Below are 11,766 nucleotides of genomic sequence, written 5' to 3' on the forward strand. Positions count from 1 at the left end.
TCCTTTTTGGGGGTCGACATCAACAAGGTGGGCAACATCAGCAATGTTGTCGGCGCATTGCCTATTAGTCGTTTTCTTGACGGCATATCTGGCGGCAGCCCTGGCAAGCGCTTCTGCGACGGGACCGAGAACGCTTGTGCTCTTGGATGCCACGCTGGATCGCTCGGCCTATTCCACCTATTTTTCGGCCCTCGAGAAGCAGGGACTCGAGCTCGCATTTCGAACCACGAAAGAGTCGACTCCCACCCTGACGGCCCATGGGGAAAAGTCATTTGACCATCTGATCGTCTTTGCGCCCGAAGCCAAGAGTGAGCCCTCCGCAGAAGTCTGACGCATGTCGGGCGTCCACTTGCTCAAATCCATCTTGCTCTCCCTCTCCTAGCCTTGGCGGCAGATGTGACACCTCAAGCACTTGTCAAGTTCCTCAAAGAGGACGGCAACATTCTCTTTGCTCTCTCTTCGAACCTTGCCGAGCAGTATCGAGACCTCGCACGCGAATTTGACGTAGAGTTCGACGAGCGAGGGACCCGTCTCGTCGATCACTTTAGCTCGCTCTCGTCCGACCCCACTCATACATCTGTCCTTGTCCAAGATGGGCTTGACGCTTCTCTTGGCCCACTTTTCTCAGCACCTGCAGCTGTGGCCGATCCCTTTCTGTACAAGAATGGTATTGTCCACCGTGTCGGCGACAACCCACTGGCCTTTCCCATCCTTCGACCCGCTTCTCTGTCCTACTCTTTTGAAGGACCCTTGTCGGAAGATGAAGCGTCCTCGATCGACAAGCTTGATTCGCCAGACAGAGAATTGATGCTGGGCAGCGATGCAGACGTCTCGCTCATCTCAGCCTTTCAGCTCCTCAACACGGACCGGAGAAATCCGGACCAGAGCCCGAAGAGGGTCGGTAGTGCCGGCAGAGTGGCCTTTGTGGGCAGCATCGAGGCCTTTTCTAATGTAGCAATCGACACCAAGAACATCGAGACGAAAGATGGGAAGAGGTAGGTGTCCGAGTGGCCAGACCGTAAGCAAGTCTACCGAAACTCATCTCCTTGCTCCACCGTGCCGCCAGCTTTGCTTCCACGAGCAATCTTGCCTTGCTCTCGACGCTAAGTTCTTGGGTCACCCAGAACCACGGAGTGATTCGCGTGGAGGGAACCTCACACGAGCGCGTCCGCCAGAGTCAGACGGACATACGGGAATCCTACGAAGAGTTCGATGCGCAAGATGAGAGCCAAGCAAAGCGGGTGCAGAACATGTACCGGATCATGGACACTGTCGTGAGTCCTGTCTGGTCGAGATTCGTCATGGCAGAAGTGTGCGCCGCTCATCTTGGCAACAACTTACAGACCTTCAACATTGACCTCTCGCAACACACGCCGGCCGGGTGGACACCTGCGCCGAACGACCTAGACCTTCAAGTGTCGCTCGTCATGCTGGATCCCTACGTGACGACGAATTTAACAGCCCGTGGCCAGCTTGCCACCACGGCGCCTTCCAGCGGCAACCTCTCGCAGAAATCTCTGGACAGGACGCCCCGGTCGACGCGATATTCGAGCACTTTCCGCCTTCCTGACAAGCATGGAGTCTATACGTTTGTCGTAGACTGGAAGAGACACGGATGGTCCTATGTCAACACTCGCGACACCACTCCAGTCCGTCCACTCAACTCGGACGAGCACCCCCGCTTCCTTCACGCCGCCTTTCCCTACGTCGCAGGCGCCGCATCGACCGTGACAGCCTTTTTGCTCTTTTCCCTCCTCTGGATCACGTCCGATGATCAAGGAGGCAAGGACAAAAGAAAAGAGGAGTGATGCATTCGTCTTACTAGAGAATAAATACAGGTTTCGAGAAGACCACTTTAGCTTGGAGTGCGGCGGAGTAGTAGTAGCAGCAGCAGCAGCAGCAGCAGCAGCAGCAGTAACAGTAGTGGTGGAAGTTGTAGCGATGGTGGTGATTGTGATAGTACCGCTCATGTGCCACATTCTCGTCGGTCGCGCCCTTCGGAACATCTGCTGCTCTCAGACGACAAGAATCTACTGCATTTCTGACACCCCACATGACGCCAGCGCTAGAGGTTTACTTGCCCAGAAATGCACACGATGGCGTGGCCACCGATCCAAGTCGTGCCATTCGCTTCGTCTGCACGCACGACGATTCGACCTTCGCGACCGAGCCTAGCCCCCTGGGAGATGACGTAAGTCGCTGGGACGGAGCGAGATGATTGCGATTGCCGCTGCAGAGAGAGAGCCAGTCCTGCGTTGAAGCTTCCGCAGACGGGGTCTTCCTTGACTCCCTGTCCTGGGGCAAATGCTCGCACCTCAAAGGCGGGCTCGCCCTCTCGTGCCTGTCCGCCGATATAGGGACCAAAGATGCCCCACATTAGATCGCTTACCGGCTCTGTTGCTCCGAGTTCAACGCCCAGAACATCATTCGCCGATGCCAGGCGCAGTGCAAACCACGTCGGGCCATTGACGATCCACTGCGCATCGAGCACGGCGCTTTTTGTAATGCCCATGGCCATGCACGCTCTCTCGACGATGGAATCCTCGACTGGTCCTGACCTCGTGAGGGGTGGTGCAGCGAAGGAGAGGCTGCCATCTGCCTCGATGGCAATCTCAACACTACCGATGCCGCATTGTTGGACGACTCTTGCTTCGCGCCTGGGTCGCCCGCCATGGTGGAGCCAAGCCTGGCAACTTCCCAAAGTAGGATGGCCCGCAAAGGGCAGCTCACTATTTGGCGTAAAGATTTTAAGATGGTAGTCATACGAAGATTCGTCGTCCTCAGTCTCAAAAAGGAAAGTCGTCTCCGACAAATTTGTCCACCGAGCAAAACCCTGCATCTCTTGCTGGCTCAAGGTGCGATATCTTGGCACAACGACGACAGCCACGGGATTACCCAGCGTCGGCTTGGACGTGAAGACGTCGACCTGATAGAAGGAAGATTGGGGCATGCTGTCGAGCAGGCTTTCTTGAAAAGACTCTTGTTCCCCCCTTCTGTTGGAAGACGATAGAACCCTAGCCTGGGGCAATGCAGGGAATATTATACTATATTCTGCGTCGAGTCAGGACGGAAAATCCCGAGCGGGACCGATGGAAATGTCCGAGGGTCGACTGATCTTACTTTCCATTCCCGTGAGCTAAATAAAGGAAAGAACAGCTGAGAGAGCGAGAACGATAGCTAGGTTGGAGGTGCTGAGCACGACTACGGCGGTATCCTCCCAACAAGGAGGGCTTCGCATCATAAAACTTTACAGCTGGGGGGGAGGTACCGACGTGGTCTGGGCATCGGTGAAGATGAGGTCATAGACTTGAGCAGTACCGCCGGTTCCTCGTGGGATAAATTGGATCTCCTCGTGGGCTGTATTCTTGAGGATGATGTCCTTGGGCTCGCTGGCAAACTCGAGGTACATGGTTGCGTGGGAAGCGGCAATCGTATGGTAAAAGAAGGTGTTGTCCTCGTTCACCTTGTTGCAATTCGAGTCGAGAACCGAATTGCGCGCACCTTCGTTATCGCTCTCAAGGGTAAGGCAGTGCTTGGTCGCATGCCAAGGACGCACGATGCCGTTGCCCGTCACGGGTCGACCCGAAGTCGGCGGCGTGTAGTCGGCCGGAGGAGGCCTTGCTGCCGAGGTGCAATTGGCAAATTCAAAGACCTGGGGTTGGAGCGGCTTTCCCTGATTGTCCTTCGTGACGATGATGGAGGCCTGCTGGCCGTCGATGCCGCTGTGCTTGACCCCGTCGACGATGCCGGCCCAGATGACGGGCGCCGAGGCGTTGTTCTTTGGACGGATGGCCAACGATGCATGGCCGTACGAGGTGCAGTCGCCAGTGACGTCACGCTTCATGCTCTCCACCGAGGCAGCGCTCACGGAGGAAGCGATGAGGGTCAGCGAGGCAGAGAAACAAAAGAGGGCGTTTCTGTTCAACATCATTGCTGGTCCTGCTGTCTGAATGACTGAGAAGAGAGAGAGAGAGAGAGAGCTGGTGGATTTGGGTAGAGCAGATGACTTGCGAACCTCTTCCTTTATACCCCGGTCGATCGGCTCTGTACCTTTTCTAAAGACGATGTTTAACGAATTCGGGAAAACCTACCCCGCTCTTGAAGGCAGACATCCTCGGAACGTCGCTTGACCTTCTCAACGTAATAGTTGTGTTCAGACATCTTCGTCGTTGGAAGTCCGTTGCCCGGTTGGCAATTTCCCGCCGCCAGCCCCGCGCGTCAAAGGCAAAAAAAAAAAGGCTCTGTTGGGTTCCAAGTAGTAGTCCAAAGCATTCAGCTACCACTTGCGACTTGCCACAGCTCGAATGGAAAGCTCTCTAGCCCCCTTTGCTGCAGCAACAGGTAGTACGTCGAACATACGTGTTGCGTGCTCGGTCGGAGTTAGGAACAGCAAAGGCAACAAATTACTACTACAAGCTACTACCACCACTACTATGCTCGCGCGGAAATCCGCGTTCACACATGCAGACACAATCCATCTCAGAATATGCTCATCTCTTGCGCGACAAAACAGAAGGCAAGAAGAGGAGACAGTATGCATCCATCATTGCATGAAATCGCCAATCTGCTTAGCTTCTCGCTCTTCTGTGTCCGCTTGCATCTCCTGCCCATCGATGTCCTCCTCGCCCTCTTGCATCTCTTGTCCGTCGATGTCGCCGGCGTCGCCGTCCACACCCTTCATCGCCTCGCCGTCGGTGTCTTCGCCGCGTTCCTTGTCTTCTCCGTGAGATCCATCGTTGCGTCTCACTTGCTCTTGGGCGGCAGCGACAGCATCTCCGGCCACACCATATGGGTGGCCGATGTCTTCTTGCTGTTTTTGAGCGTCGTCGTTACCAGTCTCACGAGCGGACCCAGTCTCGAGCAGGCAACCCCACTCGGCAAGCGTCTGCTGAGGAAAAACGAGCCACGACTCCCAAACGGCCAGTAAGGTCCTTGCCCAGTCCTTGGACGTCTCGCGCTTGATGCGGCCCGAGAAGCTTCTCGCTACATCACCCAGATGCGCGAACACCCTGGCCATGCGCGTCTCGAAGAGGGAACGATAGCGCCAGGCGTGAGACGCCGTGGCGGCACTGTTGTGAAGGATGTCGGAGACAATGTAGAGACGGGCCTGCTTGCGCGCCAATGGCGTCCCTGGTTGCATCAGCGAATCGATTAGGATGTCTGAGATCTGGAGGCAAGTACGTTATCTTGTCAGCCCGTGATGATGGGTGGCACGTAGCCTCCTAACCAAACCACGTCGAGCTCACGGTAACAGCTGCTGATGCGTGCTCAATTGCAAAGGCCATTGCTCGGGCAATGCGCTCGCGACGGAGGGTCATGGACCTCAGCATGGCTTCGAAGCGCCTTCTGGCCGCCTTGCCCAACACATGCTGCTTTCCTCTCTCTTGCAGCTTCTCCCACTCGCTGTCCTCTTCACTGTCGGAAGAATAGAGCGACGCCGTCCCCTTTCGTTTTTCGTTTTTATGTTTATATATCCCAGCCTGACATTAGTCCTCGTCGAAACCTGACCCTTTCGCGGTGACTCGCGCTCACCTCATCAGCAAAAGCTGATTCTCCAATAGTGGGCTCGTGGCGCTCATCGATGAGGATCCTCATGTATTGATGCGCTGCCGACTGCCAAATCGAAGGAAGGTAAATTACTGAAAGATGAGATGGGCTGAGACGAAGAGGCCTTCCATGTGACACGCACCTGGTCGTCGAAGAGAAAGGCATATTGTGGATTGCCGCTCTGATGCCACTTGGCCTGCTCCTCAATCGCTCGGCCATACTCCTTGATGCGCTGAGCCAAGAATCGAACCCTGCGCTCCGTCTCAGGGCCATCGTTCGACGACTCTTCAACGGCTGTCCGGAGCCACGTCTTGGGCGAGCGGCTAGTGCCCCCTCGTCGGCGTCGATGATTTCTTGAGTCAGGGCTGCGAGAGCCTGTCTTGACCCTTCTGCTTGGTGCTTCGTCTTTTTGTGCGCTGTTGGACGAGACTTGTGAGATGCAAAGGGGAGAGAAAGAGTCAATGGCCTCATCATCGACCGTACTCAATGTCCATCGTCCCTTACCAAAAGCTGGTCGAGCGGGCAGGGGCATGCTCCTACCCCAGCTTGTCCTGAGGCGAACTCCATTCCAACGAAGGCCGTCTGCACCATCCAGGGCGCTTTCGGCGTTAGATCTCGTCATGTACGAGACAAAGCCCGTCAGGCCGGTGCCCAACGTGCTGCGCGCGCCAGTTGCAGTGCCTGGCAGAAATTCCTCGCCTCTGGGCCACATGATCTGCCCCAAGTATCAGCACCAAGAATTGACACTTTCATCGTTTGCATTGCTCTCACCTTGACGGTCGCCACATCGCCCCATCTGGCAAAGTACTGGCCCAGGCCAATCTCGTTGATGTTGGCAGGCAGGTTGATGACGCAGACGTTGGTCGAATGAGGGTCGTCGGTGTCTTTCTGGGAGCCGTACTTTGAGCCCTCGGAATGGGACGCATAGGGTGCCCTGTGCTGCTGTTCTTGTCGAAGCAGCTGTTGCTGCTCACGCTTTGCCTGCTCTCTGCGATGGCCCAAGGAATAAGATCGAATGTGTCAGGAGCGACGAATGCTAGTAAAAGAATTTGCCCTCTCACCGCTGCAGCTCTCCCAAGAAGTCACCCATGGCCCCTCGCTTCTTGCCAAGGGGATCACGGCGTAGCCTTGCGACAGCAGTGGCCGCCTATATATAAACAATACCACCGCGGGAGAGGGGGCCGTCAGTGGATGTCTGGGGCACAAGCGCAAGCCGGTGAGGTCGACATACCTGCGCCTCTTCGCGCCCCTCTTCCATCGTCGACGAAGATGAAGACGGTGCCGCGAACGATGTCTGAAGCAGCTCTCGTGATGACGGTTCATACGTCGAGGAGCCTCCCGCTCGTACAAAAACGCCCCTGGCCCGCTCAGACGAGGGCCTGCCCTCCATGTCTTGCACAAAGTCCTGGTAGGCCCTCGCTGCCTCCTCATCGGCCTCTCTCTTTTTTCTTTCCTGCTCCTCCTTTTCCTTCTGGTGTCTACTCTTTATCCGCATGGCACCACCTGCGGCCAGTCGCTCGAGCCGAGCGGCCTCGCTCTTCGGTGAGCGGGGGCGTGCGGCTTGCTGATCGGCCAGGAACTGGGCCAATTCTAAGTCTGGCGAGGCAGAGCGCGAAGACTGTCTCGCCCTTGACCTTTCTCTCTCCTTCCATCTGCCACCTCTGCTGGCCCCATAGCTGCTCTCTTGGGGCCATCGTGACCGCCCTTCCCGCATCGCTGCTCACACTTTGTGCACGTCGTCGTCAAGTGGTCGCAGGTTGTCGTTTCCTCTTCTGTGGGTTTTTTTACGTTTAATTGTTTTTTATGGGTGTTGTTTTCTCTCTCTCTCTGCGCCCTGCTCTTCATTAGTCTAATCGCAGGGCTGCTGCTACTTCGGCCTGTGGCCCGTGCGCAAGGCTGTTTCTCAACGCCATCCTGTCATCAGTCATCGATGAGGGCAACTCTGAATTATAATGGGTAAGAGTGGTGGGTGTTCTGATGCTGTGCTATAGAAATACATGGTTGGTTTGCAAAGTAATCTATCTATTCTTACACGTCTACCGCCCCTTTCTGCCCACTTTCTCCTCTCTCCTCTTGAGCGGCCCTTTTCGCCAGCCTTGTCTTTCTGCCTGCCCGAATGGCATCGAGACAATCATCGATGGCTTTCTCGGCTTCGACTTTGAGCGCCTCCACCTCTGGCCGAGCACAAAAGCTCAGGGGAAAACGAAAGGAGAGCCATAGGTAGAGCGTCATTCCGCGGTGGAGCGATTCCAGGATCATGAGCGAATTAACATCGCCTCGTTGACGGCTACTGGGGTCTTGAACCTCGCGCAGAACGTCAAGCATGCCGAGACCTCTTTCCACATCCTGGAATTTGATGAGGTTACCGCTGGCATAGGCCGTGACCATATGCGAGAGGAGGATCATCAGCCTTTCGTCGCGGATGTTGGCGGGCGCCACGGAGAAACGCTCGTGCTCCGAGATGGAGAGCTTGGCAGATGCCGGTGAGGCTCGCTCAACGATTGGCGCGATGACGAGCTGTTGCTCCAAGCTTGCCAAAAAGTAGCTTCGAGAGTCGATGCGGGACAGCGTTGATACGTCGTCGAGCAGCATCGACAGTGGACGTGGCCGATGGCCATCGGCGAGGCGTGGTAGCACCGTCGAGAAGCTTGCCAAAGCGTCGGAGCTGGGCTGTATTGCTGCCCTTGTGATGGGGACCAGGGGTGCTTCCAGAGCCTTGCGCACCACATCGAGGTCACGCGGCCACAGCGTTGTTGCCAGGCCTCCAGTGTCCTCGCTGCTCGTGCCGTACCGGCCCGCACGGCCGGCGATTTGCTTGAGCTGGGAGGTGGAAATGGGTACCATTTCGTTCCCATTCCATTTAGTGACCGACGAAAAGACAACTCGCTTGATCTTGCTGCAAAGATTCCGGTAATTTGTCAACCAGACTTGTTGGAGAGACCTCGTGCGCGGACAGCAGACTTAGGCTCGGCTTACTCACAGGTTCAGACCCATGCCCACGGCGTCGCTGGCCACCATGACATCGACGCCGCTGTTTGGATCGTTGAAAATCTTGGCCTGTTCGCTCTTTGTTTCGGGAGGCAGAGCGCCGTAGGCGATGGCGCAGCGGAGTCCCGTGCGCAGCTCAATGTCCCTCTTCAGGGAGAAGAGGAGCGAGCGGGAAAAGGCAACGACGCAATCGCCCCGCCGAACATTTTCCAACTTGCCGTCCAGGTCCTCGCCCAGGTTGAGAGGTGTAAGCCGCTCGTACTCGTGCACTTCGAGTTCGTCACCGCAGGCGTCTGCCATGTTTCGCAAAAGCGGAACCACGCTGCTCTCGCCACAGAGATGCAGCTCCCTTGCGGGGATGCCCAGCACGGCAGCTGTCCAGGCGCTGCCCCGCTGCGCGTCGCCAATCATCTGGATCTCGTCGATGACGGCTACATCACAGGGTTTCTCCAGGTTGGCCATCTCGACAGTGCAGGCGACCAGACCGGCAAAGTCGTCAGTCATGCGCACCTCCTCGCCCGTCACGAGGTTGCATGTCCTTGGCTTGACGCCCGGAGACACTGTGCCTGCATTGATCCGATCCCAGACCTCATGTGCCAGCAGCCGGAGTGGACCTGCATACATGCCCGTCCTGGCCTTGCAGAGAGCGACGAGGGCGCCGTGGGTCTTGCCGCTGTTTGTCGGGCCGACGTGAAGGTGGATGGATCGTTTGATGGAGCGGGCCGCGCTGTAGGCCATGGCCGGCTTGCGCATGTCCGACGTGCTCAACAGCAGCTCAAGGTGGGCCAACAGAGCCCGACTACCGTCGGTCAAAAGGGCCCCACCCTGGACCCTGCTGATGAGCCACTGGAGGAACAGGTGGGTGTGCTCGCGCCGAAAACTGGATTCACCCTCGGCATCGAATGCGTTGCTAATCTGCTCCATGTCCACCGTCACCGAGACTGCTCCGGACGGCCTCGAGTCGGCGTCCCGGCAACTGTCTCGGTTCCTGACCGCGCCTGCAGCACCATCAGGGGAGAGGAACGCGGAGAGCTCGCGAGACCATTGCTGCAGCAGCGCTCTGACAGCATCTGAGTCCGTTTTCGTGTCACCCTGAAGACCAAGAAGCACACCAGCTGCGTCGCGCAATGCGTGACCTCGAACGCCCCACGAGACAATCTTATCGGCCACCCGGGCGTCGCCGGCAAAGTCGCGCAACTTGGATCGAAAGCGGTCAAAAACCTTAGTTCTCGACGCCGTCTGCTTGTCATCGGCATTTCTTTGTCTCTTCTTGGGCTTGTGCTGTCTCTGTGGCCGAGGTAAGAAGCGAAAGCCCTGGCTGTTGATTGGGGTGTCATCGTCGCCAATGCCGCTTCCGATGCTGCCGATGCTGCTGGGCGACGACTCCCAGGCAAGGCTGTTTGAGATTACGGGGGTAATGTGCAGCCAATGCCTCTGTACGTGACGCCGCGGTGCGCCCAAGACAGTCGCCCTCGTCCACGGCAGAGACGCTGATCGAAGCATGGATCGAGGGTGGGATCAAGAAGAAGACGGTTCTGTCAGCCCAGGTACAGAAAGTACAGAACACCTCTAAAATTTCCTGAGGCTGATTCCTTCGCCCACGTGTCCCAAGGGACCCTCCTCCACCTGCTTGTCCTGTCAGAGCCACAGGGAGACGCACCTCTACCTGTCTGCCTGTCTGCCTGTCCGTCTTTCTGCTTCGACGCCGCAAGAGTGTGAGAGCCAAACCAGGGGCGAAGAGGGACACTTGCCGCCCATGTCATCTTCACCCTCCCCGGGTGCCCGTGGCGGACCACCGCTGCATGTGGCCATACTGGCGGGAGCCGTGGCGGGGAGCATCGAGCCTTTGGTTTCCTTTCCGTTCGAATACCTCAAGACGGCCCAACAGCTCCACGGGGCGCCAATGGCGGCCACTACCGTCGTTGCCGGAGCAAAGGCAGGCGCAAGACATGGACCCCTCTACGTTGCTCGAGAGATTCTTCAAGCACCTGGTGCGCGAGGTTGGAGGTCGCTGTACCGAGGTGTGGGCGTGGTCAGCACGGGAGGCGCAGCCAAGGCCGTCGTACGATTCACGACGTACGACCGGGTCAAGAATGCCCTCAAGACACCAGAAGGCTCCTTGAGCGGGCCCTCGAGTCTGGCAGCCGGTCTCTGCGCTGGTGTAGCCGAGGCGCTCTTTGTTGTGATCCCATCCGAGACGATCAAGTGAGTCTCTGGCCTCTTCTTCTTCTTCTTCTTCTTCTTCTTCTTCTTCTTCTTCTTCTTCTTCTTCTTCTTCTTCTTCTTCTTCTTCTTCTTCTTCTTTCAATCCTCCCCGTCCCGCAAGTCTTTTGAAGAATGCTCATCAACGTGCAATTTGCGCGCACAAGGACTCGTGTGGTGCAGAGCAGCTTGCCAGGCGCGCAAACGCCTTACGGCAATGGATCGTTTGCCGTTGCCCGAGAGCTGTGGGCCCAGTCGGGCTTCCGCGGCATCTATGCCGGCGCGTGGGCGACGCTGGCGAGACAGGGCACCAATGCGGCCGTGCGCTTTGGAAGCTATTCGACACTGCGAAACCTTGTCCAAGGCAGCACCCGACCGGGCCAGAAGCTACCGGGAGGCGTCACCTTTAGCATTGGCGCGGCCTCTGGCGTCGCCACCGTCTATCTCTCGATGCCATTTGAGTGAGTCGATTGTGCTTCTCCTTCCGCCGACGGGTGAAAATCAGAACAAGAGGAGCGGGAGAAGGAGGAGCTAGAGCAATGGGCACGACTTCTCACTATACTGAAATTTGCCGAAACGTCAGCGTCGTCAAGACAAGGATGCAGTCGCTGCAGGCCCGCTCCCGGTACAGGAACTCGTTCTGGTGCGCCATTCATACGGCCCAGGAAGAGGGCGTCCGTGCACTCTGGAGGGGCTCCACCATGAGGCTCGCGCGCATGAGTCTCAGCGGCGGCATTGTCTTTACTGTCGTGAGTGTTCCACGCCTTGCGCTTCCCAAGCTTCCAGCCTCCAGCGCCTATGCCGCTGTCGCGAGACTGACCTTGCGCGCCTTTACCAGTACGAGGAGTTCACCTCGCTGACGGAGGGCCTGTAGGACTTGCTTAGTGAATTACTATCCACCTGCTCCTCATTAGCGACTTGCCGCGCAAAAAAAAAGAAGAAGAAGAAGAAGAAGAAGAAGAAGAAGAAGAAGAAGAAGAAGAAGAAGAAGAAGAAGAAGAAGAAGAAGAAGAAGAAGAAGAAGAAGAA

The 11,766-nt window shown here is 56.9% G+C and overlaps 8 protein-coding genes across 8 annotated transcripts; 2 read left to right on the forward strand and 6 right to left on the reverse strand.

Annotated features, from left to right (window-relative positions):
* Window positions 1-43: 43 nt before the first annotated feature.
* Window positions 44-1,808, forward strand: FA10DRAFT_234902 (Dolichyl-diphosphooligosaccharide-protein glycosyltransferase 48kDa subunit; the record flags this gene model as incomplete). The annotated part of the gene is made up of 4 exons (XM_025519004.1): window positions 44-308; window positions 383-995; window positions 1,109-1,274; window positions 1,344-1,808. The coding sequence occupies 4 exons, from the start codon at window positions 44-46 to the stop codon at window positions 1,806-1,808; spliced, it is 1,509 nt and encodes a 502-aa protein (XP_025374281.1).
* FA10DRAFT_256377 (phenazine biosynthesis protein PhzF family) lies at window positions 1,796-3,025 on the reverse strand. The gene has a single exon (XM_025519803.1). The coding sequence runs from the start codon at window positions 2,948-2,950 to the stop codon at window positions 2,066-2,068; it is 885 nt and encodes a 294-aa protein (XP_025374282.1). The 5' UTR covers window positions 2,951-3,025; the 3' UTR covers window positions 1,796-2,065.
* FA10DRAFT_269694 (hypothetical protein) lies at window positions 3,023-4,169 on the reverse strand. The gene has a single exon (XM_025522847.1). The coding sequence runs from the start codon at window positions 3,929-3,931 to the stop codon at window positions 3,248-3,250; it is 684 nt and encodes a 227-aa protein (XP_025374283.1). The 5' UTR covers window positions 3,932-4,169; the 3' UTR covers window positions 3,023-3,247.
* A 719-nt stretch (window positions 4,170-4,888) lies between these two features.
* Window positions 4,889-5,429, reverse strand: FA10DRAFT_215297 (hypothetical protein; the record flags this gene model as incomplete). Its single annotated transcript, XM_025518487.1, has 2 exons — window positions 4,889-5,167; window positions 5,247-5,429. Coding segments are annotated over 2 exons (462 nt in total), but the record flags the coding sequence as incomplete, so codon positions are not given.
* FA10DRAFT_194260 (hypothetical protein) lies at window positions 5,167-6,270 on the reverse strand. Its single transcript, XM_025518391.1, has one exon. The coding sequence runs from the start codon at window positions 6,019-6,021 to the stop codon at window positions 5,467-5,469; it is 555 nt and encodes a 184-aa protein (XP_025374285.1). The 5' UTR covers window positions 6,022-6,270; the 3' UTR covers window positions 5,167-5,466.
* On the reverse strand, window positions 6,200-7,348 carry FA10DRAFT_194273 (hypothetical protein). Its single transcript, XM_025518392.1, has 3 exons — window positions 6,779-7,348; window positions 6,319-6,694; window positions 6,200-6,262 (listed from the first exon to the last, which is right to left on the reverse strand). The coding sequence occupies exons 1-2, from the start codon at window positions 7,259-7,261 to the stop codon at window positions 6,605-6,607; spliced, it is 573 nt and encodes a 190-aa protein (XP_025374286.1). The 5' UTR covers window positions 7,262-7,348; the 3' UTR covers window positions 6,200-6,262; window positions 6,319-6,604.
* A 227-nt stretch (window positions 7,349-7,575) lies between these two features.
* FA10DRAFT_234675 (P-loop containing nucleoside triphosphate hydrolase protein) lies at window positions 7,576-9,459 on the reverse strand (the record flags this gene model as incomplete). The annotated part of the gene is made up of 2 exons (XM_025518993.1): window positions 7,576-8,443; window positions 8,528-9,459. The coding sequence occupies 2 exons, from the start codon at window positions 9,457-9,459 to the stop codon at window positions 7,576-7,578; spliced, it is 1,800 nt and encodes a 599-aa protein (XP_025374287.1).
* Window positions 9,460-10,165: 706 nt separating this feature from the next.
* Window positions 10,166-11,438, forward strand: FA10DRAFT_269698 (mitochondrial carrier). The gene is made up of 2 exons (XM_025522848.1): window positions 10,166-10,740; window positions 10,905-11,438. The coding sequence occupies exons 1-2, from the start codon at window positions 10,292-10,294 to the stop codon at window positions 11,200-11,202; spliced, it is 747 nt and encodes a 248-aa protein (XP_025374288.1). The 5' UTR covers window positions 10,166-10,291; the 3' UTR covers window positions 11,203-11,438.
* Window positions 11,439-11,766: the final 328 nt, after the last annotated feature.

The sequence above is a fragment of the Acaromyces ingoldii genome (assembly GCF_003144295.1).
Source record: "Acaromyces ingoldii strain MCA 4198 unplaced genomic scaffold FA10scaffold_8, whole genome shotgun sequence".
Lineage (NCBI taxonomy): Eukaryota > Fungi > Basidiomycota > Exobasidiomycetes > Exobasidiales > Cryptobasidiaceae > Acaromyces > Acaromyces ingoldii.